Source organism: Amphiura filiformis, chromosome 9 (assembly GCF_039555335.1).
Source record: "Amphiura filiformis chromosome 9, Afil_fr2py, whole genome shotgun sequence".
Lineage (NCBI taxonomy): Eukaryota > Metazoa > Echinodermata > Ophiuroidea > Amphilepidida > Amphiuridae > Amphiura > Amphiura filiformis.
The window spans coordinates 9,151,903-9,169,873 of record NC_092636.1 but is presented as its reverse complement, the minus strand read 5'-3'; the positions used below and the strand labels follow the sequence as shown (position 1 = coordinate 9,169,873).

General features: G+C 37.2%; 1 protein-coding gene across 1 annotated transcript; it reads left to right on the top strand.

The window, feature by feature from the left end:
- The first annotated feature begins 533 nt into the window (after positions 1-533).
- Positions 534-14,340, top strand: LOC140160594 (protein ABHD18-like). Its single transcript, XM_072183834.1, has 10 exons — positions 534-706; positions 1,512-1,596; positions 2,212-2,312; positions 2,624-2,702; positions 3,498-3,610; positions 4,821-4,959; positions 8,562-8,756; positions 10,229-11,218; positions 12,328-12,386; positions 13,246-14,340. The coding sequence occupies exons 1-10, from the start codon at positions 609-611 to the stop codon at positions 13,301-13,303; spliced, it is 1,917 nt and encodes a 638-aa protein (XP_072039935.1). The 5' UTR covers positions 534-608; the 3' UTR covers positions 13,304-14,340.
- The last annotated feature ends 3,631 nt before the right edge of the window (positions 14,341-17,971 follow it).

Here is a 17,971-nt window from a genome sequence, read left to right as displayed (position 1 = left end):
ATGAATAAATAATGAATAAAAATAAATTTATAATTTATATGAATAAATAATTATTAAATAAATATAACTAAATTCAGGTAAGTTGAAACCATCCAAAAGAAAAGTGCTCAACCCGTTAGGAGAGCATAAACATAAGAATTTGGATTTGGTTGATACTACATAGCTTTACAGAGCTGTTTCGTAAGGGCCAATAGGCCCTCACTCATCAGAAACTTAGTTTATGCCTCATTCTGCATTAAGTTTCTGATGAGTGAGGGCCTATTGGCCCTTACGAACAGCTCTGTAAAGCTATGTAGTATCAACCAAATCCAAATTCTTTAAAATAAATATATAAATAAAATAAATAAATGAATAAATAAACAAACAAACACGCCTCTTCCCAGCCCAGGCATAAACGGAAAATAAAAGCATATCAAACAATTTTGATCCTGCCTAACTCAATGCATGCCATGATAGCATGCTGTGTCCGTGAATGCAGGAGATAATAGTTTTCATTTTAAGTACCTTACATTAAAATTTCTTAATTATCCACAGGCAGGCAGTTTTATCATATGATACATGTAGTGTTGAAAGTGTAAGGTGGTGGAGTACTTACCCAGGCTGACAGCATGTGGGGGAAAGCCAGCAAGTTTGATATTGTGTACAGGAAGCTGTTGCTTACCAATTTCTTCACCAAGGGTTGGGGTAGTCCAAACACACTCAAGAGGTAAATAGAAAATGTCTTGTTTCTTGGTAATAGAGGTTATCCAGTTTACTCATGTGTGATTTCTAACAAAAGGCGCTGATTCCCGTAGTATTCCTCATTCAAACCAATTCAATGCATGATCTCACGAGTTACCTGCATGACTTTGGCTGGCTATTTTGAAAAAGTCATTGTTGCACATGCAGGTACTTCTTTTGAAAGCCCTAAACAATGTAGGCCTATATAGCAGTTGCTGATAGGATATGCAACTTATACTTTATAGAACATGGATAACCTATAGTTACCGTACTGACGCGAGTATAGTCCCACCTTCGAGTAAAGTCCCACCCCAAATTTTCGAAAAATTTCAGAAATTAAAAAAAAAAATATGAAAATTTGTATTCATGTCATACTCTATTAATGGTTTCAAAATGCATTCAAATTCAATGCATTTTGAAATCTTTTTTTTTTTTTGAAATTGAGTATAGTCCCACCCCCAATTTTGAAAAATGTTCACCCAAAAAGCGGGTGGGACTATACTCGCGATCAGTACTGGTAATATGTTGGAAGTAGAGGTACAGAGCATGTTTCACAGAAATGTGTTGTTGCAAATGCGATATATGCCTGACTAGACTTGTATTTGTTGATTTTTGAAGCCTATGGCCTGCATGCAAGGCATTAAATACCCCAATATTTATTTTTATTATAACAGAAAACATTCAAACCTCATATTGTTGTGTTTACAGTCTTTTGAAGTTAACACAAGAATCCTGGTATAGCTATCTTATCTTGATATTGTTATCTGTATTTTCAATATTTTTCTTTTCAGAATATTTGAGTTGGGTAAAATACTGTCAGACAGATCAATATGTCAAGATTTAGTAGATGATAACTACCCAATAACCATTGACAAGGTAAGTAAGTGACCATCAAACTCAGTGGCTGCTCCAAGTGGGGGCCATGGGACCACATTTATAAGAAATAGGACAAAAATGAACTCTTTTGGGATAACAATTCCCAATTGTAGAGAAATGTTCAGATTTTTGTCCCTCCCCTAACATTCATCCCGACAAAAGTTTTTTGGTGCTGCCACTGATCAAACTAGTATGAGGCACTTAGTACTCCCATGTTTCTGTACATGAACTCTCACCCAAAGATTACTTAGATTATTGCCGAAGACCGAGCTGTGGACTCAGACACCTATGTGGCAAGTTAGTAGCATGAGGGATAGATGTTTTTAGCTGAGAATTATGGTTTCTTGAAACAGATTTATCTTGAAACATTTTAATGTTTTAATTCTAATTTTAATGTTTTTTTAATTCTCGGTGAGAGTATTAAAATACTCTCACCGAGAATTAAAAAAACAAGTTTATACAATTTAGTTTCCAAAATGTATACAATTAAAAGCTTTATGTCTATACTCTATCAAATTTAAAAGTTTTTGATAAACCGAAGTTATTGGGATTGAAAAAACAGGTATACACCAGACATCGTAATCCAAATTGTTTTCCTTTCTACCTTGGTTGTAGGATGAGGAGCGTAGAGGATGTCGTATCATCAATGGACATTTCCACTCGCCATTTGCAACCCTGTTGCCTGACATCATGCCACCAGAAGTACAGACAGCCAGGTGGGTGCTGACTTGACTAACTAATATAAAACATTCAACATTAAATCATGATACTACAATCCCGTAAAAAACAGTGTTCAAACACCTACTTAAGTTCCATGGTCTTCTTACTATTGTGCGCACGCTAGAATTATAATAGTGTTACATCGCAATGTTCATCTTACGCGTACCTCCTCCCCTTTCCCCACCAAACAATGTTGGGAGAAGATAAGCATATTGGACATGCTAAAGCTTTGCCTAAAGGGTAAAAATAGATGAAGTTCTAGCTAAAATGGCATGTATAGTTCTGACACCATAGTATTTGTTTTCAGGTTTCAGATGGTGTTACCTCTATCATGGCCCAAACGTTACAAACCTTTATGTATTCACTTGGCTGGGACAGGAGACCATGTAAGTATCACTCGTACTCTTGCAGATATTGTTGTTTATGTTGTTGAATACGGCCAAGATATTATGATTATAATTGGAAATAAAGACTTCACAAAAGTAACGCAACCATTATAGATATGCCTTTAGCTTCAGAACTATTAATCGTATTTCAACACAGAAAGGATGGTTTATTTCCGCGCATTTTGACACTATATTCATCTTATCTTTGTAAAAAAATAAACCTGAATTTAAAATTTGCCTTTTACAGCGATCAATGGGTATTACGCAAGCATTGTGGCATGTAAAGCCCGCCATTATCTTTGCGCTGTATTCAAATCGATACAAATCTAGCTGAAACTTTTTAATTCAGATATTTTTCTTTAAAAACATGTGTTTTTGAACGACATTGGACAAATGGGGTACCAAAATAATTCATCCTTTCTATGTTAAAATATTGTGAAAACGATTATTAGTTCAGAAACTATAGGCATATTTATAATGGCTGCATTACTTTTTGTGAATTCTGATATTTTTCTTTAAAAACATGTGTTTTTGAACGACATTGGACAAAATGGGGTACCAAAATAATTCATCCTTCTTTCTATGTTAAAATATTGTGAAAACGATTATTAGTTCAGAAACTATTGGCATTTATAATGGCTGCATTACTTTTTGTGAATTCTGTATTTGGAACATTAGACTTGCCCTCATACATGTAGACTGCTGTGCTGTTTTGTGTGCATGTACAATCTGCATTAAATTCCTCACCTCGTTAATTACAAGGCTTATGCGTTCCTTTTTTTCTGCTTATTTCAGCATTTCTGGAGACGGCGTGTCCTCATGGCCAGACCTCTCGCCAAGGAGTATGGAATAGGGTCATTGCTTCTAGAAAATCCTTACTATGGCCATAGAAAACCCAAGGACCAATTGTAAGTCATTACTGTAGATTGAATTATATGCTCAGATGTACATATCAGGGATGTGAGAGTTTCTGGTTTCCACAGAAATTCTGTTGGTTTTTTTTTTGGTTTTTGGTTTTTTGCTTCCTTGCGACATGTTTTTATTTGTCCCAAACCTTAAAGGAAAACACTGGCAATCACAACATTATGCCTTATATGAAATGTTAGAAAAACAATTATCAAGCACAAATCACTTGGTTTTATTTAAAACAAACTCATATTGACAATAAAAACGAATAAACATTTTCTAGGGCAATGACCTCATGGTTATTACAAGTGCTATTTGTATATGAGGCTATATGCTGCTACAGTCCAACCTCTCTTATCCTGCCGTAATGGGACCAAGTATTGGCCAGATAAGTGAAAAATCTGGATAAGTGAATTATATGTAATTCTGCATTGAATGTATGAAGTGCTAAAATTGAGACAGCAAAAGGTTACTCAAAATGGGGGTAATAACACTGAAAGATGGTATTTGAGTGCTTGTGCCACGTAGTTATAGCCTTCTAATTGCTTCAGGGCATGAAATCAAGCTCTCAAAGCATTAAAAACTCATTTTTCTATGAAGATCACATGTCCGGATAACAGAGAGATCCATATAAAAGAGTTCCGTTTAACCCTAACCTAACTGAGTCTCACTAAACCTCATTATTAAAACCACTCTGCGTGCATGCATTCCACGTGACTTGATGACGCAATCAGACCAAGTCATATATACGGTGATATACCCAGGGAATTGCTGCCTGGAGCAGCCAAACCTCGGTAGCTACATGTCGGTGATCGTGTGTGTGGCATGCGAGGGGTCCCGGGTTCGAATCCCAGGGGTAAAAAGTGACTTCTTTCTTCACCTTCTCTCCTTTTTCGTTTCTTCTTGCCCTTCCGATAGCAAAAAAACCACGGGTAGGGTTAGGGTTAAGGGAGGCTGGACTGTATATAAAATATATGGTGTAAATATTAATAATTGAAATTTTATAGCTTTCAGATTTGGGTGAAATATGATGAATAGTGGATATTTTAGGTCTTATTTGATGACCAGAGTGATAAAGATTCCTGATAGGAATTGGAATGTTCTGTCTGAGCACTAAATAACTTTTCAATTTGGATCCATACAGCAACCAATACTGTTAAAATATTTTGTTTTAGGTTCCACTCCAGTTTTTGTCTTCTTGTTCCTTTGCAGACTATCCAGCTTAAACAATGTGAGTGACCTGTTTGTGATGGGTGGTGCTCTAATACTGGAAAGCTTAGCTCTCCTTCATTGGTGTGAAAAACAAGGCTATGGACCACTAGGATTGAGTGGAGTGTCTATGGGAGGACATGTGAGTATTGCACACAAATTTAAAACAATGTGAGTTACCCGTTTGTGATGGTTGGTGCTCTAATACTGGAAAGCTTACAGAATGGTCGACTGCAGATCTGTCGGATAACGCTTTTTCAATGGGAAATGAACTTTGCTGCTTGATGTCAGGATGAGGTTAGCATTTATTCCGTATTGAAAAGCGTGTCCCGACGGATCTGCACTCAACCAGCCTCTTAGCACTCCTTCATTGGTGTGAAAAACAAGGCTACGGACCACTAGGATTGAGTGGAGTGTCTATGGGAGGACATGTGAGTATTGCACACCAATTTAAAACAATGTGAGTTACCTGTTTGTGATGGGTGGTGCTCTAATACTGGAAAGCTTAGCACTCCTTCATTGGTGTGAAAAACAAGGCTACGGACCACTAGGATTGAGTGGAGTGTCTATGGGAGGACATGTGAGTATTACACACCAATTTAAAACAATGTGAGTTACCTGTTTGTGTTGGGTGGTGCTCTAATACTGGAAAGCTTACAGAATGGTCGACTGCAGATCTGTCGGATAACACTTTTTCAATGGGAAATGAACTTTGCTGCTTGGATGATGTCAGGATGAGGTTAGCATTTATTCCGTATTGAAAAGCGTGTCCTGATGGATCTGCACTCAACCAGCCTCTTAGCACTCCTTCATTGGTGTGAAAAACAAGGCTACGGACCACTAGGATTGAGTGGAGTGTCTATGGGAGGACATGTGAGTATTACACACAAATTTAAAACAATGTGAGTTACCTGTTTGTGATGGTTGGTGCTCTAATACTGGAAAGCTTACAGAATGGTCGACTGCAGATCTGTCCGATAACGCTTTTCAATGGGAAATGAACTTTGCTGCTTGGATGATGTCAGGATGAGGTTAGCATTTATTCCGTATTGAAAAGCGTGTCCCGACGGATCTGCACTCAACCAGCCTCTTAGCACTCCTTCATTGGTGTGAAAAACAAGGCTATGGACCCTAGGATTGAGTGGAGTGTCTATGGGAGGACATGTGAGTATTGCACACAAATTTAAAACAATGTGAGTTACCCGTTTGTGATGGTTGGTGCTCTAATACTGGAAAGCTTACAGAATGGTCAACTGCAGATCTGTCGGATAACACTTTTTCAATGGGAAATGAACTTTGCTGCTTGGATGATGTCAGGATGAGGTTAGCATTTATTCCGTATTGAAAAGCGTGTCCCGACGGATCTGCACTCAACCAGCCTCTTAGCACTCCTTCATTGGTGTGAAAAACAAGGCTATGGACCACTAGGATTGAGTGGAGTATCTATGGGAGGACATGTGAGTATTGTACACACATATGCATTTTATATACCTTATTAAACCCATTGTCCGTTGCAATGACCCTGGTATTTTAACTAGGCTTTTTAAAACTCTGTGCCGCCCCATTCTTGAGTATGGTGCTCCTGGCTGCCCTATCAACAAAGTCAGATAAACCGTCTTGAAAATGTTCAGAAGAGGTTGGCACGTTCATGCATTCCAGCACCTAGGGGGGAGCTTACTTACCAATTCAGACTGGAAAAACTAGGACTTTCATCACTTGAAAACAGATTTAATTACTTAGCCATAGCTAAGCGCTCTTGAAGAGAAGGTATTATTCCGGATGACTGGATGATTGCCGTAATCTGATTGGTTAAAAATGCAGGCTTAGTTTTGACATAGTTCTGCGTGTGCTTTGTACCCAGTGTAAAATTATATTACACAGGCGTTAATGTTTTCGTGCGCTATAATTACGCGGAAATCGCAGATTGTAAACTGCCTTTCGCATTGATCGATGCTTTTAACCAAACAGATGACAAAAATCTTAAGATTTGGTATATAAAACAAATATTGACTGCTTTTTATTCGGGGGCATGGTTAAAATTATAGGCCTGTGGTGATCTCAAAACCATCCGCGGACCTATAATTTTAACCATGCCCCTCACAGCAGTCAATATTTGTATACTAGGACAGTGTCTGAAAAGATTTAATATCCTAATTAAGTAAATGTTATCACTTCGCAAAAAGAAAGACATCAGTTATTTGAGTGGTCTTCTTGTGATGAAACATTAAAACCAAATAGGGTAGTCAGATTTGAGTGGTCGTTGGTATGAACATTTGGAGCTAGCTGCTGTATGATACTGGATTTGTGTTGAAAACACTAGAGTGATCAAGAAAATATTGAAATTCTGTTTGATTTGAAAAGTTTGAGATGTGTCCGTAGAGACAAAACACAATTTGAAGGCATTGCTCAATTAGACCTATTGACGTTGTCAAATCTTGAAAGATTTCTAAAGACGACTGTCATTTGGTTATTGTGACCATAATAATATTGCTCATCATCATGCAACTGTTGGCATAGCACTGGTTGCACTTTATGTAATGTATGTCATTGGTGAGTGCTTATGTAAATTTATGTGAGCTTAAGGACACTCGCATACATTTTAATACACTGCATAGTGCATATGCACCTGCACATGACTTGGTTTTCCTAACGTTCCCGATGTTGATTTGAAAAGGTCTATTGGTGGATGCTGACCTTGCTAGATCGGATTCAACATTCAAGCAGGTTCAGTTGCCATCTCATACACATTTTGAATACTGGTTCAGTGCATACTGATCTGATATGATATTAGGTTTTTCCCCCAAGTATTTAAGGTAGTATGAACGGCTACGGTGTCATGCTCAGATTTGCTTGAAAATGATACAGAATGTGGAGATGGGTGAGAAAAACTCACCTGCCAATTTTTACACATGGCATGTTTTTGGCATGTTGCCAAGTTCTTCAAATCAGCTTAATTTTTGAAAACAAGTAATTTGTTTAAATGTGATTTTCTCTCCTTTATACCCACTGCATAAATTTGTTTTTTAATTCATTTTATTGCAAAAATGCTACTTAATAAAGGACAGCAATTTTTCCAAGATATTGGCCGTAACAAAGGAGATATAAAATGGTAATGTTAGTACTTTTTTTAATTTTCTTGACTTTTTCTAGAAACACTAAATTACCTAAATTCTAGAATTTTTTTGGAGCTAACTATAGGTCCAATTTCAACAAACAAGGTGTCATATGAAAGGTAATCAAATTTAGAAAATTATCTCGCCAGCTTTTTGTAATTAAGTGTTTCTATTTTAAGTTATAGGTGTTTCTAAATTTCCCTAAAATCAAAAATTTAAAAATTAATTTTCTAAAAAATTAAACACTTTATCCAAAAAAGCTGGCGAGAGAATTTAGATATTAAGCATATACACCACCCCTGAAAGTTTGGAAACCATAGCACACTCCATGTTGGCAAAAAAAATTATAATGTGGAAAAATTTAGGTAATTTTCAAAAAATAAAGAAATACATAAGAAATGGTAAAATTTTTATGAAACTCTATAAATAGGTGGAGTGAAGACTTATCTTTAGTTTGTTCTAAGTTTTAAATTAATACACAATTCCAATTTGCTATTGTGGCTATTTTGCTGCAAGCTTGATTAGCCGTTCATACTACCTTAAAACTGAATACATATAGTCCATCATTATGTGTGCAAGATTTGGAAGTAACAGGATGACTCGTCTTTCCTTTGTATTGCATGTTATTCAGATGGCTACTCTTGCTGCTACCAACTGGCATAAACCAATCCCATTAATCCCATGCCTATCATGGAGCAGTGCCACTCCAGTGTTCACTGACGGTGTAATGAGCGGTGCTTTACCGTGGAATCTTCTGGCAACCCAGTATGTTTGCCACCATGAATATGAGGCGGATATATTGAGGAAGATGCTCAAATGTCCACAGGTAAGCGTATTGAATTATTATTAGAGAATAAAGGTATTGTTTTTAGCCCCTGGAATGCATCTATCATCTCATATAACACGGGCGACATCATTATTTTAAGTAAAACAACGAGGCGAAGCCGAGTTGTTTTACGCCAAAATAATGATGTCGCCCCTGTTATATGAGACGATAGATGCACGACAGCGCTAAAAAACAATACCTTTATTCTCATTCTAAACACTTCAATTCAAATAAAAATATCATACAAATTTTAATCAAATTAAATCCTACATTTTGCAAGGAATTACCCAGGGCTTAAAATCGATCAGTCCCGTTGTTGCTGTGCGCCTCCGATTGGTCCAAATAGCGGGTACGCTTATCGCGTCGACGCACACGCCCTGACCCGTGTGATATTGTGTCATATCACACGGGTTAAGCTGGGTAAGAACCAATAAGATTGCAGGAACGTTCTCAAGTGTTTAAGAATGTACTAATATTATGAGATTCATGTGATATAATTTCAATCTCTTCAGAATTTGATAATACGATAAACTATTTAAACTAAAATTCAAGTTTTGTAGAGCAATGTGCTATTCCAGTTGAAATCCATATACCCTCTATCGTAGACATAATCTTAATCTTCCACATAGGTAGTGCAAATTTCAAATGGGGTTACCTGAATGGGTGACTCCGTTTGAAATCGACACACCCAGTGTGGGAAATTAAGGTCATGTCTTCCATAGGGGGTGTATGGATTTCAACTACAAGTCTGCTTGAGCCTGACAGCCTTTTCACATCAAATGGATGTCGACCATTTTAACATAATGAATAGCATAAACAATGTATAATGAGGAAGAGTTTCACTTATTGCACAACTTGATCGGACCATGTTGAATATTTTATGGTTAACTGGCAGCCATCTTGGATTTGACACCCTTAGCCCATTTGGAAAAAATGGCGCCCTAATTTTTTGAACACTTGACATCCTAAAGACACAAAATCACGTGGAATTTTGCTTGTAACAAGCCTTTTGCACAAGATTACATTGCTGCCCAGACTAACTCATTTGTCTGAAAATAGTATTGCTTTCCTATTCAAAAAGTACCATCTTTTGAAAGTCATCTTCCTCTCTACAAGCTAGGAATGGCAGCAACCAGTGCTGGTATCAATGAATTGTTTAATACAAATTAATAAATTTGATGTTACTGACTGGTAACTATCGTTTCTTTTTTGCCCTGTGTTAATACAGACTGATGCCTTCAAATTAGGCCAAGAATTTGCAAGCAATTTCCCAGAGAGCTGTGAAAGTCTTCAAAAAGTGCAATTACGTCGAGGCCTGGCCAAGATCCATAAACATAATGTCACTGAAAACAGTGATTCTACAAAAACAAATGATAAATCCATAGAGTGCAATGATAGTACATATACAAATTAATAAATTTGATGTTACTGACTGGTAACTATCGTTTCTTTTTTGCCCTGTGTTAATACAGACTGATGCCTTCAAATTAGGCCAAGAATTTGCAAGCAATTTCCCAGAGAGCTGTGAAAGTCTTCAAAAAGTGCAATTACATCGAGGCCTAGCCAAGATCCATAAACATAATGTCACTGAAAACAGTGATTCTACAAAAACAAATGATAAATCCATAGAGTGCAATGATAGTACAAAAACAAGCAATGTCTTGCCTACTGAAGGAAGCAAGAAGGAAGTCCAATCAAACGTGTGCAATGAAAATTCTACCAATCCTGCCAACTATACTACTGCTTCTACTTATAATCACGTTATGACCAACCAATCAGATCGGACCACATACAGCCATGTCGGTGATACCTCCGTATTGATGAAAGAGCATGCTCAGCTTAAAACATTTGGTTCGGGCATGACGCAGCAAAGTCACCCGCACGTGTTGAAGATCGGTGATGAAATGACGGAAAAGGTACTGGGCGAGATCGATAATCTAAGTTTTGTGACCAACCAGAGGGTGGAAGTTTCGGCAGATCAATGCAGCCTTCATCACAATCCCACCAGATCCAAGCTTGAAGATGAGTTTCTCAAGGAGACATCCAATATACCGGTTAATATTGAAAACATTTCCAATGAATCCAAAAATGCTGAAACCGCAAAACCTCGTTCATCGAATGATCATCTGAGGAAAAATACCACAGAGCATCTCCAGTCGAAAAACATGCAGAGTGAAGATAAGCAGAAGGCGCAACAGCAAGCTAAGAACTTTGAAAGTATAGTTCAAAAGAGGTTACAGAAAGGTGAAAGGTTACACATTCTCACAAGAGAGGTTGACTTGGTAAGTGTGAAGGATGAAGCCATGGAATTCATGCATGGAGTAATGGACGCCGCTACGTTTGTTGGCAATTTCTCTACTCCAGTAGATAGCAGCTTGATTACCGTCATAGCAGCAGAGCAAGATGCCTACATACCTCGTGATAAAGTGCCGAGCTTGCAGGACCTTTGGCCTGGGGTTGAGGTAAGCTTTGTAATTTAGTATTAATACCAAGAAAATGAAGCTTTTCATAGTTCCACCGGGCAAATTGACACTTTTTGTGACTATTTTAAATACAAACATAAGTTTTTGTCTTCGAATAGTAGCATTTCATTTTAATTGCCAAAATACATGTTTGAAGCCTTTTTAGCATCATGAAAAAGTAGTACAAAATGACTGAAATACTGTAAAAGTCAATATTTTCGCGAGAAGATATTTTCGCGATTTTGACGATTTTGTAAATAGCTCGAGAATTAAATTTCGCGGTTTTGATATTGATACAATAGAAACCTAATGCAAAAGGTTATTTTCGCCAGTTATTATTTTCGCGATTTTATGTCCACTCGCGAAATTCGCGAAAATAAGAACCTCGCTTTTCTTTAAAAGGTTAAGATACCATCTGAAGGCTCTGGCTACATAAAGTTTATGTGCAAAATATTTCTTGCAGATTCATTTACTCGGTAAGAATACCGACTTAGAGACACATAATCATGCATATCTCGTAAAATTGGAATCAACTGAAATTTAGGGGGAAAAGCTTTTATTGTGAACATCTACTGATACATACCATAAAAAGAATCCTTATGCTAAATCAAAAAATACTCCTTACAGATAAGGTAAATTCTGAATGAACACAATGTGCCATTGTTGACATGCACATATGCATATATGTCTGCTGCAGCCTCCCTCTGGGCGTGTTATGATGGAAGAGTTGCGTGAACATGCACGCAGACCTCGAAATAAGGAGGGTCCAAGGGCCCTCAGCCCCTGAAAATCAGTGAGGGCCTGCAAAAGATACATCCGACAGGCCCAAATGGCCCGCAAAAAATTTACCATTTTTCTCACTTGTTTGTGGGGTTCATAGGTTAAAAAACCAATGGCCCAAATTTGGGCCCACAAAAATCTGTGAGGGCCCTCAAACATTTAAGATCGAGGGCCCAAATGGCCCCCAGAAATTCTGGCTTATTTCGAGGCCTGCATGCACGTTCGTCTCGCTGTGTTCAGTCAATTGCCCATCGGAGTATAGTATACTAAGACAATATTTGCCGTGGTATCAACATCCGAATTTATACGTATCTGCTTGTATTCAACAGGTACGCTACATAAACAGTGGACATGTGAGGGCTATTCTCTTCATGCAAGACCATTTCAGGTAGGTCAAATTATTGAATTATCCGCCATTTGAAACCACCAAATTGGTATGCCATTATACCGTTCTCAACAGAGCACTTTTCATCAGTTCAGCCCCGTGGCATAGCCATGGTGTAGCTACCCCCTGTTAGAAGTCTTGCTGCCCCCGTATGGGATGCTGGCTGCCCTGATATTTAAGATTTTAAAGCCTTTTTTGTGCTTTTTAGCTCATTCTTGACCATTTAACCCCCACCTGAAAGTTACCTTTTCCTCCATTTACCCCTCTGAAAATGTCCTGGCTGTGCCACTGGTGCAGGGTAGGCTTTGTACAAATGTGTGCCTAAAGGTTTGGTGCCAGTTGACTAGATTTTATACATAGGCCTTTTTATTCAAACTAATTTTTAAAAGGAATTGAAAACCTAATAAATCTCAATATAATTGATCACACACTCAGACTCCTGTTTTAACTGTAATAATTGGAGACTGGATTTAATAAATACTAGCTTGCATCTGATGTCACCTGTCAATCAAACTTAGTAACAACTTGCTTACGATTTGTTGTGATGATTGGAATTTCTGAATGCAGTAGTAAAACAGTTTGTCCTATGACTAGTTTTTTGCCTTCAAACATACAAACCATCTCAAAAGTTAGGTGTTAGTATTTAAAAAACTTTCTCTCCTGTTGGTACCAATTCAACAATGCCTAGCTGGAAAGTTGCTTTTGCCTTGTAAAAGTCCAATCATATTTCACAATTTTCTGTGATTCCTTTTCTCCAATGAAGGCACTAGATGAATCGACAGAATGGGATTAGTTGATCATCAGATGCAAAGTAGTCAGACTCTGATTATATCATGTATCTTTTATTTTCCCATGTGTACAGGAAAGCAATCGATGATACCTTCACCAAGTTCCTGATCAAGTATCCAGATATGTATTGAACCTGCTGATGACCTGCTGATAAGTATATACCATCTACACAAGAATGTATTGAATTGTAACTTTGTTACAGCAGAGTTTATTGAATCACATAGTTAATACATACATTCAGGGTTGCCATAATGCAGCAGGCGGTGCTCAATTCGAGCCCCAATCAAAGAAAAATGCACCGAAAATCTTAATATGTTGGTGCTTCAACTCATTTAGCAACAAAATCAATCTCAATTGGGCAGGTGATAATCATTGAACTGAAACATGTGTTTGTACATACAGATTATAAGCGGTTATGAAACACTTGAAACTGGTAATTCACCACTTTGATGATTGGAAACACATGTGAAAATCAGCAATGTAGAAGGAAATTCCATCAAACAATGACAGGTTTCAACTTGCAAAGTAGCCCAACTTTTGCAGCAACTTTTCTTAACCTATCCCAATTGTGCAGGTGGCAACGCTGTATGACGTTACATTGATACGACCAGGAATACTCTTGACTCCGCCATGTTTGTGTATCACTCATGGAGGAGAAAAAGTGTACCAAGATGTCAGTGGTATCTGAAAAGGCTGCCTTGTGTGACTTTTATTAATGTCAAGGTACACCGTAAAATGAATATTATATATTAATTTTGAGGTATTATTACAATATTATTACAATCCCATGACCATTCTTAAAGGAGAGAAGCATGCTGAAATATCAAATAACAACATGAAATATACAACAACGATATAAAATCACACAGGGCAGCCTTTTGAGATTTGACAGTTTGTGATGCACAAACCTTTCTAGCACTTTATCATTCAGAGTTCAAGCTTTCTCTCGAAAAATGCTGGAGTGTACTTTTTTCCCCTCAGTCAGTGACAATCTAGCAAGTGGCGATTTCTCATATTTTGAGATATATTTTGTTGGATGATCTATCAGCAGAATGCTGCATGCTCTGCTAATTGCAGACACTGTGCTAAGATACCTCAATACATCAACTATCTACCAATAGTCGTCTTAAACAAACCAATCAGGATATCTGTTACATCGATGATTTATATACGTTTTGATATTATGTTTAAATACTGATATATTATATCCTTATAAATAGGGCTCTTTCTAAAGGTATAAAGCAAAGTTGATTTATAGTGTACTATGCCAAACCCACAGGCTACAGCACACTTTACTACTGGAAGTGGCTGATCACTGTGGTCCAATATACACCATATTAAACCATTTGGTATTATTCAGGGATGCAGCTCTGTAATAGGTGCAGAACCTTAATCAGCCTACCCATAGAATAACCATTGTAACCAGGATCAGCATCCATGTAAAAGGAGAAATATAAGCAGATAGTTCCTTCTCCAGTGAAATTAAATACATTAATTTGATAGTGATTAATTTCACAATCACTGACACTATAAAAACTAAGTTATTAACATTTGAGCATGGCCAACTCTCATAATCTGTATCATAAGGCGTTGTAAAATCATTGGTAAAGTGCTCAACTTCCCCACTAAATTGATAAAGTTGACCTACCTTTGACACGTAACTTGAACCAAAATAACCCCCAGAATAATAACCTTAATGGGTGATAACTTGATTGATCGTCATTCATGATTGATCGTCTTTCTTATAAAAAGTAGAACTATACAACAACATGTACTAACTTGGAGGATATATAATGCCTTCATGCCAGTCTTCTGGCTTTGGTATCAGTCCATGTAATGAATCTTTGTCATTGAAACCATCTGCCCCCCCTTGTTGGGCATTGTAGGCTTTGAGGTCAGACAAACCATAGCATCCAAGTGGGACTGGATACACGCTGTCATCGACTAACTCCTCCAACTTTGACGTAAGGGCAATCATTTGTGAGGTAAACATTTCGTCAAGTTGGTGAAGCCCCAACTTATTCTCTAATCAAAATATGCAAATAAAAATATTAAGTGATTTGTTCCATCATATTAAAAAATAAATAAAAGTCGGGATTAAAGATACAAGCTTGTGTGTGACATCCTTTGGTCACATGTCAATCAAGCTCATACACTGATTGTTTATGATTTGTAGTAACTGTTGAAATTTCTAAATGCAGCGGAAACACAGCGTTCCCTGTAGATAGATTCTCACCATCAAATATACAAAGACTCTTAAATGGGCCTTATAGTCTGTATACCTTCCTCTAGTCATCTTCATTGTGGCAAATATTGATATCAACAAACTTTTCTTTATTTGTAATTGTCTTCCCGTAGGCCAAATCAAGTTTCGGCCACAATGGCATGATTTGGACCTTTATCTCCAGCTCGATGTGCGTCTATATACTACTCTGTTGCTAAAATTGACGAAACAAGTGCTTGGTTGATATTCAATGACTTCATAGATAGTTGTCACCTTGAGACTGTGGTGTAGGTACCATTTCAGCAGAGGTGTTATTAACATGACCTTTGGTCCCGTCATGCCACCTATGAGAGTATGTCTTGGCTGTTGGAGTAATCCTGGTTTTCTGGAATCCTTTGAATGTATGGACCTGTTGGCATTTCTTGCATCAGTAACCAGAGATAAAGGGCATTGGCGTTTCACATTTCTTTGGCCCGTTTCAGATGTTTGTAACATCTTTCTTGTGGTACCGGTGAAAAATCACTGATGGTCCTCCAACGATATTTTGAAGTAATTTATAATACAAGTCCTTGCCCCATCCTTTAAAAAGGGTGAACAATTCCTGTTTCGGAAGTGTGTCAAACAAATACTTCAGCATCAATCATCAGAAGTCTCATCTTCTTGAATTTTGGTACATGGCCATAGATTATAGAAATTATAGAAGCAGAAACTCTCTTTTTTTTCTCTCTTTTTAAATTTTAACATATACTATTTCAAGTATGTTTTATTAAATGTCATAGCAGTAAAAACCGAATTGCGACACAATTTACAAACATAAAAATTTACACATTAATTAATACAATAAAAATATATATTTATGTACAATTTCAAAGTAATATATTACTACATCAAAAACATGTTAAAAGAAAACACAATTACAAAAACACAATTTAAATCAAATTTATAAAGAAGTCGAAGAGAGAACAGTAGTGCACTTGTAGAGAAGCTCAATTATTGCACAAAAACATTTTATATTATTAATTGGAAAGATATATTGCACATTTGATATTAAGAGTTATAATATGAAAATATGAAAGTTATTTTGTTTTCCTTTCTTTAGCAATCCTTTCAAGAAAACGTTCTAAAGTATCTTCTGATTTGCATAAAGTACTCTTATTTATTATCACTGATGGTCCTCCGACGATATTTTGACTTAATTTATAATACAAGTCCTTGTCCCATCCTTTTAAAAGGGTGAAGAAGATCTTTGTTTGGCCATTGGCCCTGGAATGCTGCATAGCTCACCACATCGTTGCATGAGCAGTTCTCCATACATTCTCCTCTTCTATTGGGTATGGTTTGAGCTGTGATGCTTGCTCCACTGTAAAAACAGACTCGCTGGCTAGGATCTCATAGCGCATGAAATAACATTACCTATATCCAATGTCTTTTGGCATAATGAAGAAGTGCATCAGTGAGTAAATCTATACGATGAGAAGGAGTCATCTCCTTTACTATATGGGAGAACTGTCTTAAGTAATGCCACATCTGTTTAATGTTTTTCCTTTAATCGCATGAAATAAGATTACCTATATCCAATGTCTTTCTCATGTCATAATGAAGAAGTGCATCAGTGAGTAAATCTATACGATGAGAAGGAGTCATCTCCTTTGTTATGTGGGAGAACTATCTTAAGTAACTCCACGTCCATTCCATCTCTTCCCCATCTGTCACACAGCTGCCCTAAGTGCTGCTTCTTCCTTGGTATGGAAATGTGTTGGTCCAGGGAGGAAGGGATTTGTGCTGCTATCAGACCTTACAAGTTTCATGTGCTGATAGCCAGTACTTGTGACGAATAGCCTGCCTATTATTGTAGGTTGTGTCAATACCAAACTTTGATTTTGGAAGCTTTTTGTGCTGGACTGAGATGTTGCCATTCCTCAATTTGAATGTAGAATTCATGACATTCCGGAGCAAGTCTATATGTTCCTTGGCCATAGTAAGTGTCCTATGCACATCCCTTTATGATCACTCACAATAATGTTTGTACAAGTCAGTTGCCTGAGACCATGTACATTTTCAGACATTTCCGGATGACGCAGACTTGATTCTCTTTATTTCATCTTTCAGATGTATGTGTAAGCTTTTGGAAGCGTTGTTGTAAACATACTTTTGCGAACCCCATATATTTTCTGTACTTATGGCAGTATGCCATGTTTCATAATCTTGTACATGTTTACAAAAAATACTGAAAAAATTGTGGATTCCATTTCTTTCTTAATTCAAGTAGCTTTGTATCAAAACTCTCCACAGAATCACTGTCAAGCAAGCCCAGTGTTGTTGTTTTTTTTGGTTTTTTCAAATGGCTCCCAAAGATATCATCCATCGTCTGTCTTCTTACTGCATCAGGTACTTGAAGCTCTATTTCCAGTTGGCAGGAGATATCTTCCCTCATGTGCCAAGTACGGAACACAAAATTTGCCCTCTGAAAAACCAGCTCCAGACCATTCATCTTGGCTTTGTTGTGGTCTCATCCAATTACAAAGACACCATCAACTAAATTGTTCAGTTTCTTTATATTAGTGCTTTGGCAAAA